This window comes from Opisthocomus hoazin, chromosome 6 (assembly GCF_030867145.1).
Source record: "Opisthocomus hoazin isolate bOpiHoa1 chromosome 6, bOpiHoa1.hap1, whole genome shotgun sequence".
NCBI lineage: Eukaryota > Metazoa > Chordata > Aves > Opisthocomiformes > Opisthocomidae > Opisthocomus > Opisthocomus hoazin.
In genome coordinates this window covers 32,681,844-32,699,797 of record NC_134419.1, presented here as the reverse complement: position 1 = coordinate 32,699,797, position 17,954 = coordinate 32,681,844, and the positions used below count along the sequence as shown (strand labels likewise).

Below are 17,954 nucleotides of genomic sequence, written 5' to 3'. Positions count from 1 at the left end.
AAAAAAATAAAAGAGAATAAGCAGTGAAATCTCTGGCTGACGGGGGACCGTGGGTCTCTCCGTACACGTTGAGCATGAGACCACCTCTCCCCTCGCCGGAGGAGGGCTGAAGGGGGGGGGTCCCCTCCTTTTGCTTCGCTTTCCTCCCCCCTAGGTGATGGAGGGTGGGAGGCGAGGTGGGCAGGCAGATATTGAGCTACCACGAGGGAAAAACACGGGCAGGTTTCAACTTAGGAGGGGGGGAAAAAATAATAATAAATAGAAAATAAAGGGAAAAGAAGACAAGTGCCGGACTGCCGAGCGGAGGGATGAGAAAGGCAGTGAGCGGGGCATGGGTCAGGGCAAGAACAACCCAGGACAGGGCAGGTGCTGCCCCAAAGTCCCAGGGGCGGGGAGGGGATGCGGAGGGTCCCCTCCGCATCCCCTCCCCGCCAACATCCTGGGCATCACCCGGGAGGGCGGAGGGAAGGGAGGGCGATGCTCCGCTCGGGATTTATTAGATTGGACATAATCATCTTTAAATAAGGCAGCCCCCCCACCCCTCCCCTCCCTCCCACACCCCTGCTTTTGGGGGGGAGCGGAGCTCCTCGGGGCTTTCTAGATAAGGGCGGCTAACGCATCCCCGGCTCCCGCAGCCAGAGCCGGGCTCCCACCCAGCGCAGAGAGCCGACCAGGGGAACCCCCCCGGCTGCAGGCAGGAGGGAAGGGAGGGGTGGAGGCGGGGGGGGGGGGGTCCCCGCCGCGGTGTTCTCGCGCTCCTTTTCCTCCTCCTCTTCCTCCTCCTCCCGCAGGAGCAGAGAGGGGAGGAGAGAGGTGCCGGGGAAAAGTTGGGGGCAGCGGCTGCGGCGGGGGCCGGGGGGAGGATGCCCCCCTGAGCGTCCCCCTCCCCCGGGACCACCGTCCGTCCGCCCCGCGTGTGTGTCTCCCCCTCCAAATTTCCTTCGTCCCCAAGGATGCTGCTGCGCGGCGGGGACCCCCTGGCAGTCCTGCTGCTGGCGGCTTTCAGCCTGGCCCGCGGGGAACCCCCCGACCCCCCTCCGCTCTCCGTCTGCGGGATGGGGGCTCCGAGCCGCCGCTCCCCCCCGCATCACCCTTACGGGCTGTACCCGCGGGGTCCCGGCTCTCACGGGGTGCTCGGAGCCGCTGCAGCCCCGCCGGGCTCCGGGAAACCGCGGGGCCGGAGACCGCGGGGAGCGGGGGGAGGAGGAGGAGGAGGAGGAGGAGGAGGAGAGGAAGCGGGGGGCGAGGAGGGTCGGAGGGAAAGGCTGAGGAGCCGGGAGCCGCAGGTGCCGACCCCCCCGGCCCCCGCCCTCTACTTCTCCGGCGGGGGGGAGCAGCTGGCGGCGAGGCCGGAGGAGCTGCCCCGCATCCCGCGGGAGGAATTCACCCTGGAGGTGTGGGTGAAGGCGGAGGGCGGACAGAGCAACCCGGCCATCATCGCAGGTAAAAACCCCCGTCCCGCCGGCGGATGGTCCCCCCCCATCCCTCCTTCCCCGGGGGTCTCCGGGGCTCCCCCCGCCCGGGCTCCCGGCCGGTCCCCGGGACCGGCGGCCGCACGATGGCAGCCGCACCGCACGCACGGCCCCGGCCCCCGGCTCCCGGCCCCGAGGGCTCTGCAGACCCCAGGGAGGCCCCGGGATTTTATCTACCGGCCCTCACCCCCTTCGCCATCCGGGCAGGGGGATGGAGAGCCCGGGGAGACAGAGGGGACCGGCAGACGGGGGTCGCGGCGGGACTGCGTGCGGCCGTGGTCGGACGGGAGTTTGCGGCGGGGTTGGGAACGGGCGGCAGCGCCAAGATAGTACCGCTCCAATGGGATGTCCGGGGTCCCTGTCGTGAATCGGGCGAGGGCTGCTGTGTTTCTGGGCCGCCCCGGCTGAGCTGGCTGCTTGGGGAAGCCCTCCCTCCATCCTAACCCTCCCTCCATCCTACCTCTCCCTCCATCCTAACTCCCTCCATCCTACCTCTCCCTCCATCCTAACTCCGTCCATCCTACCTCTCCCTCCATCCTAACCCTCCCTCCATCCTACCTCTCCCTCCATCCTACCTCTCCCTCCATCCTACCTCTCCCTCCATCCTATCTCTCCCTCCATCCTACCTCTCCCTCCATCCTATCTCCCTCCATCCTAACTCTCCCTCCATCCTACCTCTCCCTCCATCCTAACTCCCTCCATCCTACCTCTCCCTCCATCCTACCTCTCCCTCCATCCTACCTCTCCCTCCATCCTAACTCTCCCTCCGCTCGCGATGCCTCCACTAAACCCACTTTTGCTCGCGGCCTGGCCCGTTCCGTTAATTAATCTCCCCGGTTCGATATCTGCGTCTTCGCTGAGGGAAAGCCTAGAGGCTGGGTGGCAGGGGGCAAAAGCAGTCCGAGGAGACTACCTAGCGTTCACCTCTCCGTCCGCCTTCCCAGCGCGATCCTGGCTGCCTCCCCCCCGCGCGGAGCGCGCTTCCCAGCCACCGCGTCGGCAGCGCAGCCGTTAGCGTCTGGAGGTCTGGCCTGCAGGTGTTGGGTTTTACTTTTCCCAGCTAGACAGCGGTGGTTTTTGGGTCTCGGGTTTCTTTTTTTTCTTCCCTTTTTTTAATTTCCTGGCGAAGGGCGGGACGGTTTCTAGCGCTGGAAGCGCCGGCCGTGAGCGCTGGCACTCACTCGGGTAATATCCCCCGGCCTCTGCGCTCCAGGGTTTGAGTCAGCCCCAGGCACCTCCGGCTGTCTGAGTCACGGTCCGCTTCCCACCCTCTCCCCACAGCCGGGACCGCGGGACCCGGGCGCTGGTGGCAAAGGGTACGAGCAGGTAACGCAGGCAGCTGCCAGTCCTTCGGCGGGTGCCGCGTCTGCCTCTGGTCTGCCGCTCCTGCTCCGTCTGGTAGAGAGGGGGACCGAGCCTTGAGGTGGTCCAAAGCTGGGGAGGAGCTGGAGATGCTCCAGGTGTCCATGTGCGAGGGAAGGCGGGAGGAAAGCAGGGCAGAGCTGAGCATCCCCCATCTTCCATCATCTCCCATCTCCCATCTCCCATCATCTCCACTGCCTGGGAAATAAAGCCAGGCTGAGCAGCTCTGTCCGGGCAAAGCAAGCTGTCCTGTTGGCTGGTGTGGCTGCTGCCTGGACTGCAGGCTCAGGAGTTGGGGCTTTGTTCCTGTAGATGTCACATTTTGCCTCCCTGGATGAGGCTGTTTGTCCCTCTTGGCTTCTCTTGCATTGGGGAATTTCTGCTGGGATAATCCCAGCATCCTTCCATGGCCACTCCCATTTCCCATCTCCACCTTCTGGGGAAGGAGAACGGTCCTACTTCTGTTTTTCTTGACGAAGCACTGGAACAGGCTGCCCAGGAAGGTTGTGGAGTCTCCTTCTCTGGAGATATTCAAGACCCGCCTGGACAAGGTCCTGTGCAGCCTGCTGTAGGTGACCCTGCTTCGGCAGGGGGTTGGACTAGATGACCCACAGAGGTCCCTTCCAACCCCTACTATTCTGTGATTCTGTGATTCTGTGATTCCTTCTCCCTCGTCCTTCTCGTTTGGGGCAGCAGATGAGAGTCCTTTCATGTGACATCATTTCTTTTTCCACCTTTTTTTGTCTCTCCATCCATGCCTGCTCTGCTTCTGGTAAACCCCGAGGGGATTTCCCCTTGTGCCGGGCTGAGGTTTGTTGTCACTCAGATCAAAGATGGTTTGGTTGGGTCAGAAGACCCCTCACCTCTCTGGCCGGCTGCTCTGACAGCGCAGCTCGGGGCTCCTGGCCTGTGGCAGGCCCTCCAGAGCCTGAGCAGCGAATTTCCCGCTGCCACCTGAGTCTCAAAGCACGGCTGAACTTCGTGCTGCGAAGCTCCTGGCCCTAGTGGGAGAAGGCGCTGCTTCGAGCATGGTCCTTACAAAGCGTCGCACTTCATCTCTTTGGAGGCTTTTTCTCCACACCTTCCCTGACAGATAACTTTCTCTTAATTTTTTCTTCACTGTTGCCAGAGCCTCTTGTTTTAAACCCCAAAGTTATCACCTTAAGCGCTGATGAACATCACAAACCAAGCTAGCGGTCCTCTTTCCCACACGATGGGTTAGAGGCAGAGTTGCACTTACAGGTGCCGAGGCAATCGGCTTGTACCTCCTCCACAAACAGCTTCTGCCCTTTCTGGTGGGTCACACTAGGAAAAAATACCAAGTTCCTTGGCAAATCTCAGGGTCTTCCAGGGTCCAGAATCACAGAATCACAGAATCACAGAATCACAGAATGGTCGGGGTTGGAAGGGACCTCTGTGGGTCACTCAGTCCAACCCCCCTGCCGAAGCAGGGTCACCCAGAGCAGGCCGCAGAGGACCTTGTCCAGGCAGGTCTTGAATATCTCCAGAGAAGGAGACTCCACAACCTCCCTGGGCAGCCTGGTCCAGTGCTCCGTCACCGTCAGAGGGAAGAAGTTCTTCCTCACGTTCAGCTGGAACTTCCTCTGCTTCAGTTTGTGCCCGTTGCCCATTGTCCTGTTGCTGGGCACCACTGAAAAGAGTCTGGCCCCGTCCTCCTGACACCCACCCTGCAGATATTTGTAAGCATTTCTAAGGTCCCCTCTCAGCCTTCTCTTCTCCAGGCTGAACAAGCCCAGCTCCTTCAGCCTCTCCTCATAGGAGAGATGCTCCAGTCCCCCCATCATCCTGGTAGCCCTCCGCTGGACTCTCTCCAGTAGCTCCTCATCTTTCTTGAACTGGGGAGCCCAGAACTGGACAGAGTACTGCAGATGAGGCCTCACTAGGGCAGTGTAGAGGGGAAAATGCTGGAAGATGGCTTTCAAGTGTGCGCGTCTAAGAACCTTTCATTCATCACCCAGCCCAAAAGTATTCTCCAGCTTTGCCTTCTCACACCTTCTCACTCCCTTGCCTGCCTCCTGTTTTTTGGCTTCTCCCTGTCTCAGCTGCCCCTGGTCTTTCTGCTTCCCTTTCACAATCCACCAGAAAACAAGAGCTGGGCAGAGCCCATCCGCCCACGGAGGCTTTGTGCGTGGCGTGGCTGCCTTTGTAGTGAGCAGTGGCAGGGATCCGTGCCCGGGGGTGGTTACGACAATGGGGCAGCCAAGAGGCCACCGCCCATCTCACCCTCGGTGAAAGGGATGGATGGAGGGAGGGGTTCATCTTCCTGGGGTGCAGCGGGGCTTGGCCGTGACCTTCGCTGGCCGTTATGAGGGCTGGTGGGAGAGACGTGGGGTCATGGTAACCTGGCTTCAGACACGTCCCCTGGGTGAAAGCCAGGAGGTCCTGCTCCTCCCGGAGCTCCTGCTCCTCTACACCTCCGCCTCTCTCTGCTGGCCTCTTTGCAATCCCGGTGGCAGGTATGGTTTTCCCAGAGCGTCGTGCTGAGCATCCCCAGGGACAGGCGAGGCAACGGGACAGGGCAGGAGGGCCTTGTTTTGGCCCGTGATGCCCTGACACCACGGAGATGGGCAGGCAGTGCATGCAACGGGACTGGCAGAGTGACGGGCAGGGGAACCTGCACAGCAGGGAAAAGCAGGCTGGAGCATAAGAAATACTGGAGCAGGAATACAAAAAAGGCCTCCAGGCATGGCAGCAGGTTTCAGCAGCATCGGGGCACTGCCACATCTGGAAGTGATTTGCTGGGGTTGGGGAGAGGGAGAGCCGGCGGCTCCCAGAAGATGCCACTGGAAGGGCTCAAAGCACGCCTTTGAGCTCGCTCGCCCCAGCCGATGACCCGTGTGAACATCCTGGCTGTGGTGATTTAGGAGCCCAGAAGCATTTTTTTCAAGCAGTGGGTCCATTTCCCCTTGCCGATATTTAAATGCCCTGCGGCCATCGATCCCCAAGGGCACTCAGTGCCTGCAAGCCTCTGGTCCTTCACCTTGAGCACGCAGCAGCCTGAGTTTTGGAGAAAGTTGGCAAAGCTCCAGGTTTTGCCCAGCTTAAAACACAGTTTTGCGACACGTTTGGGCGCACAGGGAGAGGCTGAGCCCAAAGCTATTCCTGAGGAAGGATTTATGCTCGGGAGACCTTGGGGGGCTGAGGAGTGTACCCGCCTGGCTGGAGGCAGCGCATCCCTCTCTGACCCTCACCTCCCTCTCCAGCCCTCGCATCCCTCTCCGGCCCTCGCCCCCCTCTCCGACCCTCGCCTCCTTCTCCGACCCTAGCATCCCTCTCCAAACCTTGCCTCCCTGCACTGGATGCATGGCTGGGGGGAAAACCGGAGCGTAAAACAGAGCTGTAAATCTGCCTGGAAGCTGTTGGGGAAGCAGTCCCTGGAGGATGCTGTTTTGCTTTGGGTTGCTGTGCTCTAATTCTTAAAAGCTTTGGCCCAAAGATAAAAAGCTAAGCCTCTAATCGCGTCCCACAGGAGCACTCCTATGGAGAGCAGCTCAGAAACACCTCGCTCTTCGGCCTCGCCTCCTGTCCGTGCTCTTCCTCTCCTCTCCATCCCACCTCTCTGGCTCTGCTATCCCTTGTGGCTATTCCACCTGCTCATCCAAATGATTCTGGATGGGGTCTGGGGTCCCCTCACCCCGTTACAGCACCATTGCCCAGCAGCGATGCTCTCTGGTCCTCACCAGCTGTCCTCTCTGTCCGTCCCCGTCCCCATCCCCGCTGCAGGCGTCTTCGACAATTGCTCGCACACGGCCAGCGACAAGGGCTGGGCGCTGGGCATCCGCGCCCTGCAGCTCGGTGGCAAGAAGGACGCCCGCTTCTTCTTCTCCCTCCGCACGGACCGGGCGGCCGCTGCCACCGAGGTGACCGCCTACCACCGGTACCGTCCCGAGGCGTGGACCCACCTGGCCGCCAGCTACGACGGGCGGTGGATGGCCCTCTACGTGGACGGGGCGCGGGTGGGCCGTGCCGGCGGTCAAGGGGGGCCCCTGCACAGCGCCTTCATGGCATCCTGCCGCACGCTGCTGCTGGGGGGGGACGCCTGGGGCACGGTGCACGCTTTCCGGGGACACCTGGCCGGGCTGGCCCTGTGGCGCGACGCCCTGTCCCAGCCCCATCTCCAGCGTCGCTTCCTAGAAGGGGTGGCCGGCGGGCTGGTGGGGGTGGCTCTGGCCGCCGGCTTCGCCGCCCCGGAGAAGCACTGGGTGCCTTTTCGGGAGGGCGCGTTCCCCCAGCAGCGGGTGCTGCCGGCCCCTCCGGTCCCTGTCCTGCGGCCGCTGGGCCCCCCTGCCTGCGGGCAGACCGCCTGCGACAACGTGGAGCTGGTCTCCCACTACAACCGGCACTGGCCGCTGCGGAGCGGGAAGGCGGTGCGGTACCGGGTGGTGAACCTGGCCGAGGATGATGGCGGGCGGCCGACGGTCAGCCTGGAGCAGATCTGGCGGCAGCACCGGGCGCTGAGCGAAGCTTTCCGACCCTACAACATCTCCTGGCAGCTCAGCTTGCTGGAGGTACGCAACTCCTCCCTGCGCCGCCGCGTCGTCCTCCTGGGCTGCGAGCCCAGCAAGGTGGGCAACGAGCGCTGCGACCCCGAGTGCGAGCATCCCCTGACCGGCTACGATGGCGGGGACTGCCGCCGGCCCGGCCGCTGCTTCTCCTGGAAGCGCCGCGACGGCGTCTGCCACATGGAGTGCAACAACATGTTGGATGACTTCGATGATGGCGACTGCTGCGACCCGTGGGCCACCGACGTGACCAGGACCTGCTTCGACCCCGACTCGCCCCAGCGGTAGGTGTGGGGCTTGGGGGGGGGTGGCACGTCAAGGGATGGGGTGCACCCTCTCCCCAACCCCTGCTCTGCACCTCGGTGTTGCTTCTGACCGGCGGCTTTCCAGTGTGGGAAGGTGGAGGGACGTTTTCCTGTGGGGACGCGTATGCTGTGCCATCGAGGGCAAGCAAATCCTACGGCATGGCATGGAACCCCTCTGTGATGCCATTAAGTGGTTTTCCTCCCCAAAAATCTGCAGAGGCTGATGGGGAACCCTCCCCAGTGAGATTCCCAGTGCCGGTCCTGGCGACACACCAGTGGGACCGTGGGCATCCTCGGGGTGGGCAGAGCAGCCCCATGCCAAGGGTGCGGCGTTCCCTGACCCCCCTGCACAGGATGCAGCGGGGGGATCGCTGCCCATTCCCCACCTTCCCTGGACGTGTTTAAAACCCAGTTCTTTAATTTTTCTTCAAATTGCCTTTGCCTGAGCGCTGGGGTGGGGAGAAGGAGGCAACGCTGCTAGGTGTGAGCAGCAGGATTTGGGAAGGTGTGGGTTCATAGAATCGTTAGGGTTGGAAAAGACCTCTAAGATCATCAAGTCCAACCGTCATTGGCATGTTGAACCTCCTCGAATCTTGCCCCGGGAGGCGATGCCCATGGGGAGATGCCCTTGGCTGGGCATGGGCAGGGGCTGATCAAACCCCGCACCTCGAAGCCAAATGCTCAGCACCGGGCGCTGAGCGAAGCTTTCCGACCCTACAACATCTCCTGGCAGCTCAGCTTGCTGGAGGTACGCAACTCCTCCTTCGGAACAAATCCCCCTCTTCAGGCAAAGGCACGGGGAGGCAGCTCGGTGCTGGAGGAGGACGTCTGCCTTTACACCGTGCCGCAGGTGCAAAATGCCCTGCGAAACAGTTGCTCTGTGGAGCATTGAGAAGTGGCATTAGGGGACCCCTGCTCTCCCCAGGGCCCTTTGGAGGCAGCAGCAGGGGCGGGATGGAGAGGGGGGACCTCCTGAGTGACGGGGGACCCCGGGGCAGTGGGGACAGTGTCCTGGGCGCCATCGGTGGCTTGCACACACCCACCCTCCTCCTCGGAGCCTCTGAAGTGCCGGCAGCCTCGCTGATGGTTTCCAGCGCTCGGGGCTCTGCCAAATGTGCTTTCTGGCCAGAGATGGGGAAGGGAAAAAAAAAGTCATGGCTTTTCCTTTTTTTGTTTTAAGCTGTTTCTGTCTCCGTGTCAAACAAAATTGCTCATTGCTTGCTGCTGGCTCCCAGCATGGGCAGAAGTGCCCACCGGAGTGGGACCGGTGCAGCACGGATGGCAGCGTCTGGGGAGAAAAGCTGCAAGGGAGTGTTTTAGGGACATGCCGCTCTGTTGTTCTGCTTTCTCCTTCACTTTTCTTCCCTTGGGCTGTGGAAGCAGGTAGGCTGTGGCCATAAATCCTTTCTTCCCAAGCCAGCTTCCCAGGTGGGACACAGAGAGAGGAGGGAAGCAGGCGTCTCTGCTTGGGTGGTGGTGATGGGAGAGGAGCAGCGCTTCCCTTCGTCCCTTCCTGAGCCTTTCTCACACGTCCTTCAGCCGCCTGAGAAAACACGGGAGGAGGATGGGGACCCTTTGTTCCAATGCATCCCTCCAGCCACAGAGCCGCACACCCTGCCTCTTCCCCAGCATCCCCCCAGAAGATGTTCTCCCACCCTTGGAAGTCTCTTTGGTGACAGCCACCATCTCCACCCGGTGCTTGCCTGTCCCCTTGCTTCCATCCCTGTGAGCAAGCACGGGCGGTGCTTTCCTGAGCACAGGGGAGATGAGCAGCTCTCCTGCCTGCACGACAGCTCTCCGCTGGTGGTGGCCATCAGCATCCAACGCCACTCAGCCTTTGCTTCAGTCCTTGCCCTCTGTGCGCAGTTAGGGAAATGTTTTCATCCTCAGACAAGAAGTGCTCCACCTTAAACTAAAAAAAGGCCAGATTTTTGCTGCTATGAATCAGGGCTTCCATTTGTCAGGATTTTCCCCTGAAAGTCGGGAAAGAAAAAAAACAAAACAAAACAAAACAAAAACCTTGCTTCTGTGGGAAAGGAATGGGAAAATGGGAACACTAGGGAAATAACAAATCTTTTGCAATTTTCTTTCCGCAGACCTCATTGGCTTGCGCAGAAGACAAGACTGATTGTCTGTAGGCTAAGCTCTGAAAAACGAGATCTGGTGTGCCCGGCATTTGGGAAATGTGGGGGCACGAGTTGAACCGTGCGGCTGCTGAGCTCTTCTGAGCTGCCTTTGGCTGGCGACTTCAGAGATGCCGGTGGACACCCACCCTCCCAGGGCTCATCCCCGCCCAGGGTAGCCTGGATCCTTGGGAAGGTTATATATGTTTGTGGGAAAACCACTGGGAAAATTGGTAGCATGGGTTGGGGAAAAACCAAGGCAAGCTTGAGCGTGGGGTTGGGAACCCCCAAGGGCACGGCCAGGTCCATGTTGTTCCCCCAAAATTGGTGGATGAACCCCAAGATGCACGAGCAGGCGACCTTAGCCCAAGGGGTTTTGTTCAGGCAGGGCTCCCGCTGAGCGAGCACCTCCGGGTTCGCTCGTAAGGTATTACACTTAAACGAACATTTACGAGGAGCAGGGCAGCTGGGGAACTTACAGAAGGACTTTTTTTGGATGGAGGCCAAAACAGGAGAAATAACACGAAATAAAATTTAACAAACTGCGGAAAGGCAGCACAATAGGAGCCAGGTGCTTCGATGTGAACAACGGCGCTCGGTCTGTAACCAGAGGAGAGCTGGCTGCCGCTCCACCGAGGCGCCGGCGCTTTTCCATACCTGCCGGAGAACCAAGTGCTGGAGCCCAGGAGGGAGCTGCGGCTTTGGGAGAGCTGGGGGAGAGGGAAACCCCACTGCAGGTGGTGCGCTCCAGATCTCCTTTCAGATCTAGGTGGCCAAGGCAAAAATTTGGGAATCTTTTTCACAGAGTAAATCAGTGCTGCTGTATTTCATTTCAAGGCTCTCACCAAGAGTGGTTTGGATGTGAATGTTTCCTAGTACGGCCAAAAATAACCCAAATGAGAAAGTCAGAGTGAGGCACTGGACAATTTCTTACTAGCGCTGTAGACAGATTCAGTCCATCTCAGTGAAGGGTATCGATACCTTGTCTTAAATTGCACGACCTTAAGCACTCATGCAAAAGCTTTTATCACCTTAGCACATCCCTCGTCTGAAATCTCCTTCGCTTGGGCTGCCAGAAAGGCAAACCCCCTTTCCAGAGGGAGAAGCCTTAGGAACAGTGGCGGCTCGTGTTCTTCTTCGCTGGTGGACATCTCAGTGTACTTCCAGGGCCATGCTTGGTACTAGCGTATACACTCACCCATGCTTAGCCGGGGAAGGAAACGAGGTTTGGGAAGAAGGGTCTTAAAGCTCTGGTGGGGATGGACTCCGCTGTAGCCGAGGTAGGAGCTGGCCCCAGCCCTGGGGCAAGGGGTGATGCTGAAATGATGGCAGTGCTGCCGTGCACAACACCAGGCCATCAAGCCCTCTTGCCAAGTCCCTCCCGCACCTCCTCTAGCAGCGCGTGGGACAAGACAAACCCCGCTGTGCTCCAAGCCCATTGGGCCACCATCTATGTGTAAAACCCACCGGTGGGACCGAAGGCTTGTGGCTGGAGGGAGATGGGAGCGAGAGCTCAGGTGAACAGCCGAGGGCGGACATCGCTGCAAGGCACCACAACGGGAGCCACAGCGAGCAAGTCAGGGGCTTCTCATTCACCCTGACCCACCAAGTGAAGAACAAGGGGACAGGCAATGGCAGGAGGACAGCCTGCTGTCATTCTTCACCCAGCCTTCTCCTAATTTAAAGCCTTTTCCAGGAGCTGCTGGCAGTGCAGTGCCAGGGTCTGGAAGAAAATTTGCCTTGATTTGCAGCAGGCAGGCTTCTTCTTGCAGTGCCTGAGTACTGTTGTAACTGGTGCTCTTGGAAGGAAAGCAGCAACAGCTCATTAACAGCAATTAACACTCAGCCAGCGTCCCCCTGGGGCAGTTAGTCAATGAGAGTCTGGTGTGTGACACAGTTAATGCTGAAACTAAAACTGGAGGGGAGTCTGGAGAGCAAAGTGAATCGGGGCAGAGCTGCTGGGCCTTTCATCTCACTACCCAAAGTAACTGCAGAAATAGCTAAAATGACAAAAGGAGGTGAAAAATAGCCAGGCATCTGCAGCCTATTGGTGGCGTCCACTGGGACGACCGCAGCTGTGATTTTAAAGTGTACGTGATTAACGGGACACTCGATGGGCTTTAATGCAAGCTTAGCTGGCCTCCCGTCCTCAGGGAAGGGTGTTTAATTGGGTTAAGGCTGTTAGCGAGCCTCCGGCTGTATAAGCAATGTCTTCAAAAGCTGATCCAGATTAACCTCACTGAAAGTCTCTCATGGGCAAGCCCCCCAAGGATGAGCAAATCGCCATTCTCTGACACTTCAGCAGCCCTTGTCAGGAGACATTCAGCTGAATGTGGTTGGACTGATGGTATAAAAGCTGTCAAATTGAGAGCAGGTGAGGCAAGGATGGCATCTTGGTGCAACTGCTGACCCGCCCAGACCTTAATCCCATCCAGATGGTAAAACATTCAAATTAGATGCTCACTTCTCCTCTACCTTTCCTTGCTACAAGAACACTAGCAGATCTTTCTCACAGTAAAAGAGGGCAGGAATGTGCAATGTTATTTTAAAATTATAAGGCTTGGGAGCAACTTGAGGCCACCAATGCTGTTACAGAGCATAGATTCAACTAGAGACAGCAGGTATTTGCAGATACCTTTGCTTATTGCTTGTGGTGGTTGGTCACTTGAGGGACAGATAAGAGGCGTGTTGTCTGCATGCTATTGAACTTGCTGCTTGTGAGATGTGGAGTGGAAGAGACTATCTGCTTGTCTGATGCTCCCATGCGGAAAGCAGGGTTGGGAGGTGACCCTGGTCAGGGCCTGAGCCCTGGCTGCTTTTTAATTTTCTCTGGCACCTCATGGAGCCCTAATGGTGTTGTCCCCATACCCAAATATTGGCCTGGTGGTTCCCGAAGGACTAAGTCTTAAGTGATGATCTCGAGTCTCAGGGTTTGTAAGTGTGTTGATGAGGAGATGGGTACTTTGGGGACCTCAAAGGTGGCAGTGATGGGTTCACTGGCTGTTGAAATTGTTGCTTCTCTTCTAGTAGACCTGCTGGGGCCTGAGAGGTGCAGTAATTAACAGGGCTTTTTTCTGGAGCCTGATGATTTCTTGGTAGATACTTTAAAGTTTCATGAGAGTTGTTGTATTGGAGCTCATCAAAAAACTTCTTTCCTTGTAGGAAAGCCCACTCTCTCTGGGCTTTCCCATGGATTACTGATTTCAAAACTTGGCAAAGACAGTAGGGATTGTCCTTGGTAGATTCTATTATATCAGAAGGACAGGATGTCTATGAAGCTGCTTGCTTGTGATGGGCCTTGGGGGCTATAGCCATATGAACGTGCCTCTGGGTGACTTGGCTCACCCAGAGCCCTAGTTTAGGGCTGAAGACCCCAAATTTGCTTTGGACTTTCTCAATGAAAGTATGTTGGAGAGTATTTGGCATATAACAAACCCTTAGTGTCTGGTGCCTTGTGCCAAATGTGAGGAACTCTGAGTACTTCCAAGAGGAAGGACTCAGGGTGGTGAGAAGATGCGTGCGCTTGGTCAGTGTCACTTAGTGGGCTCTGCAATGTGTTTACATTTGTGCCATCTCTGGGTAGTGCTGGGGAACTGCACACCTTGGCCCCTGCCTGCTGCCTTCACTTCACCTGAGAGATATATATTATTTACTTAGTCTTCATGCTGCTTCTTTCTGATTCCTTGCTTGCTGTGAAGGCTGCTCCTTTCCTTACACGTGATGCACTTGTCTGTCCTTGCATCTTTCTCATAAGAAGTTATGTGTGCTGGTCTGTGTTCTTACCTGCAGCTCTTCCAGGCTCTCGGCAAAGAGCTGTCTTGTATCTCCCAACTTTATCACAAATGAGGCCATGAGTCGGGCATCCTAAAGGTCTTCGGGGCTTTTCTCACAAAGATGTGAGAAGATTATAACCCCTCCAGCATGGACTTGTGAAGGGAAGGGTAGATGTGGACTGTAACATCAAATGATGAGAGGTCTACAAGGAGAACTTCTTGCTCTGTATGGCAGCGCACTGCCTATGTGCCCAAACCTTCTTCTGTGGGTTTTGGGATGCTAAACATAAAAAATGAGATCTACAGTAATGTGCTCCTCTTCTTCCCAAGGTAGAAGGCTTGGGGGTTAATTTCCAGTAAGCTTCTGCTGGGGGACGAGTCTTGCTTACTCCCAGAAGCCTTCCTGTGAGTGTGGATACGATTCCTCGAGGAACCTGCCAGGTCCTCCCGGGGGTGGCTGCCTCTGCGCAGGAGACGGGGAACACAAACTGCGTGTGAGCGAGGAGAGGATCCCTGCCCAGCGGCTGCGGGCAGCCTGGGTGATTTCGGGGAAAACAGCTGTCCCAGATGTGAGCTATTGTTCTAGCAAACGCCACTGTCCCGGGAGCTAACTTACAGGGGGCTGATTGTATCAGGATGGCAATTGTGAAGGAACAGCTTGTGTCCGAGGGCTGGGGGGGGGCTCACTCTTTGTCCTGCTGTTCAGCCCTCCCTGGGGCTCCTCCTCGTCTGACCGTACCCTTGCCCACAGGCAGAGGACCCCAGCCGAGACCCTGGCTAGGCTAGTGAAACCACAGGAACCAAAACAGCAGGGTGGTGGGGAGCTCGGCAGCCATCTGGTGGGACTCCATCAGCTCGACATTGACGGGGTCTCTGGGATGATTTATCGCGCGCTTGGGTTGGCAGGCTGAGCAGTGGCCATTGGAGTCATTAAGCGAACATACTGCTTTTAGTTTTCCTTGGCCCAGCTGCCACCGTTATTTAGGAAATCCAACTGCCCCTTTGCAGAGGGTGATGGGGTGAGAGGGAACGGGTCCAGAGGAGCCCAAACCCACTGAGACGATGCGAGGCAGAGGACTTTGCTGGGAGGCTTTGGGGAGGCTGAGGACGCTGAGCTTTTGCAACTGTCCACTGCCAAGGGCTGTGCTGGGGACCGGAGTCAGCCTTGGATATTTTTTTGTTTGTTTGTTTGTGGTTAACATACAATCACTACGTTACAAAACTTCCCCAACAAATTATCTCGCGTCCTTTTTATATCCGCGAGGAAGGCATTTTCAGAATGCTGGCTTGCGTGTGCCGTGCTCCGGCTGGGACACCCAATTGCCTGGACCTAAAAATAAGTTGGAGGCTTGGGACTTGTTTTTTCCCTTTTTTCTTTTTTAAAAAAGAAAAAGTAAGGGGGAGATGTTTGGCTTGAACAGATTTCTTTTCCTCTTATTCTCTGTCTTGATCCCTTTCCTGACCAATACCAAGGCCACAAGGTTCTGCCCTTTGAGACCTTTCGGGTGAACGTAGCAAAGTTTTGGATCTTTTAGCAAGACCGGACACTGCCATCGCAGTGAAGTGTTTCTGAGGGGAATCTATTGACAACAGGTCTGTGTGGTTTGTTCCCCTCGCAAAGGAACTAGGACCTGTTTGCTTAACGTGCCTGGGAGCATCATCCCTGCTCAGCACATTTGTCTGCTGTTGTCAGCCCTGTTAACGGAGCCTTCTTCTGCCAGTGCCCAAGAGCTTGCTGTCTGAACAGACAAGGCAGGCCAGAGACTGGAGGGGTGGCACCCTGGCATTCTGCCACCCTTCCGTTGACTTCTGCTGCAAGGCCATGCTGCCCCACTGATGGAGAGGCACACGCATTGCAGCCTGCTGTGGGCTCGTCTGAGTGCCATCAAAAAATCCTTCTCCAGCCTTGCAGTGTCTGTGTTTCTTCTTCAGCTGCCCCACTAGTCAGGCAGGCTGGATGAAGAAGAGAGACTGACACTTGCTTGTCAGCTGGTGGTCACCAGAACAGTTTTTGGAGATGACTTCAACCTAAGGCTCTGCCTCCCCCATCCATGCAGAAATCGGTCTGTGATCTGGCCCCTCTGCACCAGCCATGCCCTCTTTCAAGAGGCGTCTGAGCTGCCTCCTGCTACATGTTCATCTGTGTTTCTCTCCAGCCTCGACTGGTCCTAGAACAGAGCTCCACATGCACCCTGTCTCCTGAGACCTGGTGCTGAAGATGGTGCTGGGGGTGATGTGCATCAGTCCCAGCTCTTTGGCTGGAGACAAGCTTTAGGCAGTAGCATGGCACTGTAGGGTCGTCTTCACCGGGCTCATCAGGTCCACAGCTCTCCCTCTTTCCCACCAGCACTGAGATCTGCCCTAGAGGGGAAGCTGCTGTGGGTGGTGGATGGGAAAGGAGGAGGCACCTGGTGAAAAGCTGGACACTTGCTTTCCATTGAACAGCAGTGGGATGTGGGTGCCTAGCTCCTCTAAGCTCCTTTGAAAATCCCGCACAGCAAAGATGACTTCTTCTGAGATGTCTGCAAACACCTGCCTGTGCTGTGGGCAAGGATAGTTCCAGCTCTTCAGCTTGGGAAACTGAGGCATGGAAGTCTTAGACATCTTGGCCTCCAGTCATGCAGCAGTGAGGTTCTGCTATTGGCACTGGGGCTCTGGTCTCCTGCTTCCTAGTCCCTTGATGGGAAAAAGAGGCATTTAATGAGAGGAGATGAAGCTGCTCGGTCCTGGCTAAGTGCAAGGCAAAAAATGATGCTCTTGTGCAATTCTCCTCTGTCTGGAGTGCTTTGCTGAGCCTCCTGGCCCCAAGGCTCTGATCAGCCGTGTGAAGCCCATATAGTGCTGGGGGAGACTGGGAGCGTTGCACCCACTTGTGTTATCCCCTCTGCCTTCCTGCAGCAGACCGTGAACTCTGCTATAAAAATTGGCAGAGAAATTCAGGCTCCTGAGGACGCTGACTTGTTTGCAGAGACCTTGAGACCTCCCTAAACCTGGAATGTTTCTTCGTGTTTTTGCCGCAAGCAAAAAGTAAGAGGAAGCTGATTCACGCCAGATCTGCTCTTGTGGGTACGATGGGACAGGGCTTATCTGTGCAACCTCAGGCAGGCAAAAAGTGCTGTAAGACATGGTCCTGGCCCGGGATGTTTTTTATCTTGCCTCGAAACAAACAATCCAGGCGGAAAGTGAACCATACCTGGCTTTGTTTAGCTTGGAGCACGGTCTAGAATAACTTGCCACTGTTGAGTTCTGCCTTGCAAAACCACGAGGGGCTGCAAACATATTTCTCTGTTTCCCCCCCGGCGCTTCTCACTTGCCCTCTCTCACACACGTTCTGTGTAACGCCGGCGTCTCGCCAGCCAGCCTCAACACTGGCAACAGAAGGAGAGCACTTACCCCGTGCGGTGGATAGCGAGCCTCTCCAAAGCGTGTCGGTGTGGGCTGGAGCCGGGATGCTGCCTGCGCTGGGCTCCCCTCCTTCCCAAGATGCTGCTTCGCTGCCTTTCTCCCTGCCAGGGCTCCTTTCCTTCCCCTGCATGGTTCAAAACTGAATCTTTAACTCTGTTTCTTTTGAATTCTTCTGATTAGTTCTCCTCAGCTGCTGCTGTTTTCAGGGATGATGTCTCCTTCTTGCAGCCCCCGCAGATGTGCAGTAGCTTCTTGACTTGCTAGGTAGGCTGTTAGGTCCATGCTCCTGCAGATGGCCAGGCACATGTTCTCAGGGAATGACGATGGTCTGACAATGGTCTGAACCTCCTTCATGCCTGCTGAGAGTGAGGGGTCAGTGCTGGGTGCAGGTGGCAAGCCCAGCCCAGCGGGGTCCTATCACCCAGGCACCTGCAAGCCTTGGGGTCTGCACCCAGCATCTGCGCTTGGCCAGCGGCATTGCTCCTTCCTGGCATGCTCTTGGGTTTGACGGGGCGGAGGTGAGTGCTGCTGCAAGCAGGTGGGATGCTGTGTTATGGGCCTACTTGGGGATGGCACTGGGAGACACCTTACTGGTGTGGAAGCAGGCGGTGACCTGCAATGTTTGTCTCCCTTACTCCACTGATGAGGAGGAGAAGCAACAGGTTGTGGCTCTGAACTCTCTAATTTCTGCTTAGCTGTTTTTTTTGAAGGGGAATGTAATAGGGAGCAGGAGGACAGACATCTGAAATTCGAGAGTTTTCAGGTCTGTGGAGGTTTGTGTTGGTTTATTCTACAGAGGTGACACGTACCCAGCCCTGCTGTCCTGCACACACGTGGCTTGGGTGGTCCTCTTTGCAATGGCTGAACCTGCAGGCTGGTTTCGAACAGATAAAAATCTTGGTCACCTATGTTCCCACAGGCTCATGAAAACAGGCAGCTGGAGAGGGGAGCTGCCGCTGTGATGGGCACAAGGTGCTGAGCCTTTGTAGAC

The 17,954-nt window shown here is 57.1% G+C and overlaps 1 protein-coding gene across 1 annotated transcript in view; it reads left to right on the top strand.

Annotated features, from left to right (window-relative positions):
• Positions 1-308: 308 nt before the first annotated feature.
• PAPPA2 (pappalysin 2) overlaps positions 309-17,954 on the top strand; it is a 94,630-nt gene continuing 76,984 nt past the window's right edge. Inside the window, exons 1-4 of the mRNA XM_075424102.1 lie at positions 309-335; positions 636-694; positions 953-1,443; positions 6,579-7,641. Of these exons, the coding sequence (XP_075280217.1) occupies positions 309-335; positions 636-694; positions 953-1,443; positions 6,579-7,641 (1,640 nt within the window). The remainder of the gene's footprint in view (positions 336-635; positions 695-952; positions 1,444-6,578; positions 7,642-17,954) is intronic.